The following is a 7173-nucleotide window of genomic DNA, read 5'->3' as shown; positions in this document are numbered from 1 at the left end:
CAAAAAACACTATCATACCAGAAACTCTTTCAAATACAGACATAAAAGAACATTAAACATTAACAAGTCTCCTAATTTTATCATTGTGAAAAAAAAAAAAAATTACATTTCATTTCAACATTTACTCTCCCTGTTGTTATTTTTGGATTACTTAATTGAAACATTCTTTCAAAATGAAAATATTCAGTAGAGCCAAAACACATTTTTTTAGAGTCTGTTTTATGTTTTGATGTCTAAAACCAGAGAAAAACTTTCCAATTCATTTCCAATTATATTTTTCAAATTATTCCTATTATTTTTTTATTTATTTTTGTTTATTTAATTTTTGATGTGTGATAGTTATTTGTGCATTTTTGCAAGTGTACTCTTTGCAAGAGTAATTCTTATATATATATAAAAAAAAAATAAAATAAAATGAAAAGGTCAGCCTTAGCCAATTTGTTTTGGCAGATACCACATGGTTTGATATGTTGTCTAATGCTCCCTTATCACCTAATATTGCATTCAATTTTTTGTCAGGTTGTTTTCTTTAAATTAGGACAGGTTTTGTATTTATTTTTGGAACTGACTGATCATATGCCTTATTTATCTGAGCTTAAAGTACCTCAGGTTTTGAATGGAAAAAAGCATTATTTGTGGATAATTTGATCGATTTTATGTAGAATATGAAAAAAAATTGCACTGTTTATCACACTAGTGTGCTTTAATGTTTAACCAGGAAATTTGTTTTGAAATGGTAGCACATTTGTGGGGTTCCCGGTCAAAAATGTTGGCATGACAGCTTTCACTTTACCAATTTTTCATGCGAACCATATGCCCCATTTCGAACTAAACGGCCAGTGTAAAAGCAGCCTCTTTTTCGCAGAATTGTTCACACCAAGTTGTTAGACTCCAGTACAACAACATTAACAAGCATTTTTGGGTATGTGAAAATTTTCTGTGTGAAAATGACCCGAACACAACATGAGGGTTAAGTGCTGTTTCAAGTACTATGGGCCACTCTAATGCAGTGACAAATTATGTCTTTATAAATTATGTCTTCAAGTAACTAAATAAATACATAAACAACTTGGCTAAATAAATATAAAAATTGAAAAGGGTATATTTTGGCTACGTTCATGTACACATGCAGATAAAGAGCTGTATCTTGCGAGGGAAGCAGTAAGAAGATGGAGGCAACCTGATAAAAGCCTCATGTGTGACTCAGACCTTTTTCAGACAGCTCTATCACATCAGTGGGCGGAGTTTCATCTGCAGAGCTGATGACACATGATTCAAAAAATTATAAATGCGGTTTGAAAAGGGTTTTTATTATTTCCTCTAACTTTTTTTAAAATATAATTGCTGCTTGCAGAATCCAGTTCAAAAGCTGGATAATTTAGCAGCTGTTTGCTCGGATTTGTTCACCAATTAGCCCATGAACCGTGGAACTGCATTTGAGATGTGGCCATTGGTTCTACAATGAATGTTCAGTGAGAAGCTGGGCTGTTAACATGGTCATCATAGGCTGTTTCAAAGAAGCATTTTAAATGCACTTAAATTTAATAGCTTCTGTAATGATGATAACATCCAGTGGGGGGCCTTGGAACTTTAGTGAATGTGAAACACTGAATCTCCATGTCCATATTTAGAGAGTGAGACCAAAAGAATGTGTGTGATGGAATGGGACAGAGAGAGAGAGAGAGAGAGAGAGAGAGAAAAAAAACCAGGGAAATAAATGAGAAAGCCTTGCCAAGGAGGGAGGGTGAAAGGAAGAGAGCAGTAATGAAAATTAAAGAGAAAAGAAAAAGTTGTGGGGGGACATGAGATGGGTTGGGTGGGTAAAGTTCCTCACACCAAGTTCCAGACAACTTCTCATCTGGATGACAATTTCAAATCCCTTTACGATAAAAAAATAAATTCATAATCTCAAAGATAATTCCTTTTGGAATTGATACTTGTTTTATGCCCTTTTTTTGTGAACAAGAAGATTTAGAGCAGCCTTGCCGAGGATGATTGAGGGAGATGGATGAAAATGAGTCCACATCAGTGGCTCTCAAACCGCATTAACCTTCAATCTACCAGAAGTGGACCGGTGACCAGGCCTGTGGAGGAAAAGGTGAATTTAGTGTGTGTGTGTGTATGTGTGTGTGTGTGTGTAAGTTCAGCAGCTGATTTACATGAGGTGTCCTTGAATGGACCTCAAACTGACTGTAAGTGAGCTGTATGTGAGACTTAAACCTGTTATGCGTTTAGTGGTTGTTCATGACTTTAACTCATATTTAATATTGATATTTACTGGTCCCTGGTCAGTCGTATCTAAATATGAAAGCCTCTATCTAAACAAAATCTGGTTCCTGGGTGTAACTGCTGCTATTTCAGTGCAAATATTCAGCATCCATAGCCATTGATTTTCTTCTGATATTAGCTTTAAACAACGGTGCAGAATGCATATTCAGGACTCGCACAGAAAGACTCACACAGTGATTTGTACCTTTCCTCCCTTTTCATCATGCTGCGAAACCAATTCTTTCTTCAAGTTAAAGCTTCTAAAGTTTGTACTATGAATGTGTTTTTTTTTATTCAGTCCTGATTTCAGATGTTCTTGTTGTGAAATATATATATATATATATATATATATATATATATATATATATATATATATATATATATATATATATATATATAATATAAATTATTATGGAATATTATGTGAGCTAATATTATATATTATATTATGTCTGAATATATGTTATGAATATTATGTCGGGTCCTCTGTTATATAATCTTATTTTATTCTTAGTGAAAATCTTTGTGATTCCATTAGGATCCTTCAAATTATAAATTTCCATTAGCAGTTTTGGATAGGGATGTTTTAATATGTCAACCACAATAATTGACTGATATTGTTCATTCTTTTTTAGCAATTTTGCCTGTGATTTATTTAATAAAGAAGCTTGTGACAAACAAACAAACAAATAAATAAACTAATAAGACAAAACATCCAATGACAAGCTCTGCTACCTCTCCTTTATGAAATTATGGAAAGGTCAGAGAAGTATTCACACCAGATGTCATATAAAGAAGGGAGATTATCTACAAGATGTGAATGTCTTATTTCCCTGAATAGATGATTGCTATAGATAAATAACTCCTTTATATTTCCTTTAGTTTTCTGGGGTTTGATGGCCCCTTTTTGTTGTGATGTATATGTAATTGGTGTGCAATTGTGTGTTATTTTATTTTGTAGACGATGAAGTCCACAATTCCAAGAAGAAAAACCGCTGTTGTTAAAGCTTTCAGCAAAACCAGACAAAGGTATAAGTAAACACATACACATACACATACATATTCAAGCATACATATTCAAGCATACATATTCAAGTATTTTAAATTGGGCATTTTAAATTCATATGGAATGTAAATGTAATATTCTTTTTATTTCTCATGTCTCATTTTCACTTTCCCCTCACACACATGCAAACATACTCTCGTTATATTATGGTTGAAAGAGGAAACCAAAATCTCCTTTTGGAGACATCCACATTTATAAAATAGTATATAAAAATAAAGTAAATAATTTTTTTGTTAAATTGTAAAAATGCAGAAAGTTTTCTTTTAGAGTTAGGATTAGGTTATAATATTTATAACTGTTTATAAAAGCAATAGAAGTCTATGGAATTTCCACATTTAGATAGCCAAGTAAACTTCACAGTAAAAATGTGCACAGTTTTCTGTGATGGGTAGATTTAGGGGTAGTGTAGGGGGATAGAAAATATGGTTTGTACAGTATAAAGATCATTACGCCTATGGAATGTCCCCACAATTCACAAAAACAAATGTGTGTGTGTGTGTGTGTGTGTGTGTGTATTTGATCTAGCTGAGTTAAATCTAAATGGCATCTTTTATGAAGAGAAATGTGTGTTGCTCTTTGTTTGTGTATGCGCATGTCAGGTCTGTTGAATCAAATATAATCACTTGGCACTTCAAAGTTGGTTTCAGGGCTCTTTCAAAAAGAGCAGAGTCAGAAAATCAAAGATATTTCAGACATTGGTCTAAAATGGCTACACCCTGATGGTACCTAGCCTGTCTGGTCAATACATTTCAAGGACAAATGCTGTCTAAAGCATCTTTGCTGTTTAAGTCTGTCTCATTTTTCCCCTCTCCCTCTCCACCGCATTTTTTAAAAAAAAATTTTGTCCATACAATGGAATTCAATTATCACCAAAACCAATATTATGCAGAATATTTTCTTTTGTGTTCCACGTAAAAAGGAAAGGCATACACAACACAATATTTGCATATCCTTCATGATACATGAAACAAAAGTGCATAAGATAAGAAAAGAGCTGTTGATATATATTACATTTATTTTGGCAAATATATATATATATTTTTTTACCTGTTTTAAGAATAAATCAAGTGAGGTTAATGCCCAAACAAGTCTTATTATCTTAACACAATTTTGTTTCTGAACCACACTGACTGCTTATATCTGACCAATCCCTTGGTACTGGCTAGAAGACACACTCTGCCTTATATAGGCAGGAATGCAACAGACACACACACATAACTAGAAAGCTGGCAAAGTGCGTCATTCAGATTACGAGCCAGAAGAGAGAGAGAAAAACAAAGGCGAGATGCCAAGGGAAAATTAATAAATACAACAAAGAAAAAATCTTGTAATTATTTGTGTCTAGTGTCAGAAAGCTATTAGTTGTTAATCTGAAAATTCTTGAAAAGCATAGATAAATTAGAAATATGCAAGACAAGTCTACAGGTTTTTTTTTTCTGTAGCTAAAGCATTATGTTGTGGATGAAATGAGTTTTCATATACTGATTTTAAATCACTAATTTTTTAAAAATTGCAAAGGAAGATACACTTGAAACTTGACATTTAGACAGGAATATAAAGGCAGGAACAGGTGTTTTCTTCACTAATGTAATATTCAGCTTGTTGTTGTGGCAATGAAGTACACAGGTTTTTAAAGGTGACTTCCACCTCCAGCAAAATTACTTCTTTATGTGTAACATTGAAAAAAATATCACTGAATAATGTGCTCTGAATGTTTATGCACTTAGTAAACCTTGGCTCATGTAAACCTTTCACTACATACTGTATGTGAGCTCTTTAGAGTAGAGGCATTCCAGCAATGAAGTATTCCATCAATGTTTGTGATTATCATTATTTTTGCATATTTTTGCATATTATATACATGCCTAATATTATAGATTCTGAAGTCTGTTTAAAGCCCAGTTTATATGAAATGCAGTATTTGTATGTAAATGGGGAAATCAAGGAAACAGTGCAGCCCTTGCCAACATACCAGAATGTCATTTATAAGGACATACCAAATGATACATTATTACATCAACAAATGGTACGTATTATTTAATATTATAAACGGAAATACAAAAACGGAATCCGACGGCCTGGGCGAAGGTCAACGCGTGTATGCCTTTTCAGTGTCTCTGAATGTTCACTTAATTTCACTCGTTTAATCTGACTCCAATTTCAAATGATTCTTATTCTTAGGTTGTGTTTCCAATTAGAAATTAATCATTTGTTATGTATTAATTTAGATATTTGATTATTCTGGGTATCTCATATTTTCAATTATTCTTTCATTACGGACCCATATCACTTAGAAAAGTCACTTCGGCCGTTAAGTTCTTTTCACGATCGCAAACTCGCCAGTTCTGATCTTTAGTCAGAGGGTGCAGAGTTTACTAATGCATTTGAGTTGAAGTGGCGCAAAAAGTGGGTATGCGCTATATGCGGCGCATAGGGGCGCCGCACCATGGGGGCGCCAAAGCGATGGTTAATTTTTTTTAAATAATAAAAGTTATATAAATTCATATAAAAGTTATATATATAAAAAAAGTTATATAAATTTTAGAGTACTAACAGGCTAGAGTAGGCGCCGGTGCCCTCATAAGATTCCATCATAGAATTTAGACATAGAAGGGTAATATCGCGAGTGGGCGGGGCGCAGCGCTGAGTGAGCAGCAGTAACGTAAGTGAGTTGTAATTGAAACTCGAAAAAGATGGATAAAGCAAAAAAGCTATCGGGGGCTAAAAATAGAAAAAGAAAGAGGGAAAAGGAGATGACATGTCAAGGGATGCGACAGCAGCTAAATAAGTGGATGGTGAAAGGCAACAGGTAGGATTTAAAATGTGACGTCTATGCTTGGAGGCTTGCAAATACGTTATTCATGTTAACAGACTAGCTAGCATTTGCTAACACTGGGAATGTAGCAGACAGATATGTATAGCTAGCTTAGAATATGCAAAACCGAGGTTGCTGAACTGAAAACTGAAAAATAAAAGGTAGCATGTACAATAAATCACAAGAATCTGGAAAACAACTTTAATATCTCTGGTTTACCGTGGAATCATGCATATATTTGCTACCAAACTTGGAGGCTTGCAAATATTAATGTTGACTGACAAGTGTTTACTAACTTACTGCAAAATAATGTTGCTGATATCTAAATTTAGATTTTGGTTAAACCCTTTGGTACCAATCCCATTCATGACACATCTCAATTTTATTAAAGTAAAATGACAACTGGTAAATATAAGGTAGCATGCACAATAATAATGACTAGAAGCTGGAAAACTTACTTATGCAATAAGGCTGGTTTATCATGGAAACAAATAGTTTATTATTATTTTTTTTTTTTACACACACACATGTATATATATATATATATATATATTTATATATATATATATATATATATATATATATATATATATATATATATATGTGTTTGTGTGTGTGTACATATATACCATATAATTATGGTAGGCTTACAGTGGCTGTCTGATATACTTTAAAATAAACATTTATTATTTCAAACCCATACATGATGATGTCCGGCACACTTATTTATTTAGAAATGTGGGTGGGGGGGCGCCAACATTTTTTGCTGCATACCCCTCTAACACTGGATAGTTGCGCCCCTGAGTTGAACCACCACATGCTTGTTCATACAAAAACACAGTTTTCTTAGTCACGATACTGCAACTTGCTAAGTCAGTTGATAGACAAAATTCAAAAGGTCTCATGATGTGCCCACATGCTCCTTTCATTGAGCCTTTAGTTTTAATCTATCCTGAAGCAGATTTGCGGAAATATGGACTCCAATATTCTGCTGGTCATAATGATTTCAGAAGAATCCAGAGTA

At 33.5% G+C, this 7173-nt stretch overlaps 1 protein-coding gene across 1 annotated transcript in view; it reads left to right on the top strand.

Moving 5' to 3' along the window:
• Positions 1-1789: 1789 nt before the first annotated feature.
• arhgap20b (Rho GTPase activating protein 20b) overlaps positions 1790-7173 on the top strand; it is a 56105-nt gene continuing 50721 nt past the window's right edge. Inside the window, exons 1-2 of the mRNA XM_067407064.1 lie at positions 1790-2098; positions 3230-3297. Of these exons, the coding sequence (XP_067263165.1) occupies positions 2009-2098; positions 3230-3297 (158 nt within the window). The 5' untranslated portion in view covers positions 1790-2008. The remainder of the gene's footprint in view (positions 2099-3229; positions 3298-7173) is intronic.

This window comes from Chanodichthys erythropterus, chromosome 13, assembly GCF_024489055.1.
Source record: "Chanodichthys erythropterus isolate Z2021 chromosome 13, ASM2448905v1, whole genome shotgun sequence".
Taxonomy (NCBI): domain Eukaryota; kingdom Metazoa; phylum Chordata; class Actinopteri; order Cypriniformes; family Xenocyprididae; genus Chanodichthys; species Chanodichthys erythropterus.
The sequence above is the reverse complement of the archived record's forward strand: the minus strand, read 5'-3'. Positions and strand labels throughout refer to the sequence as shown.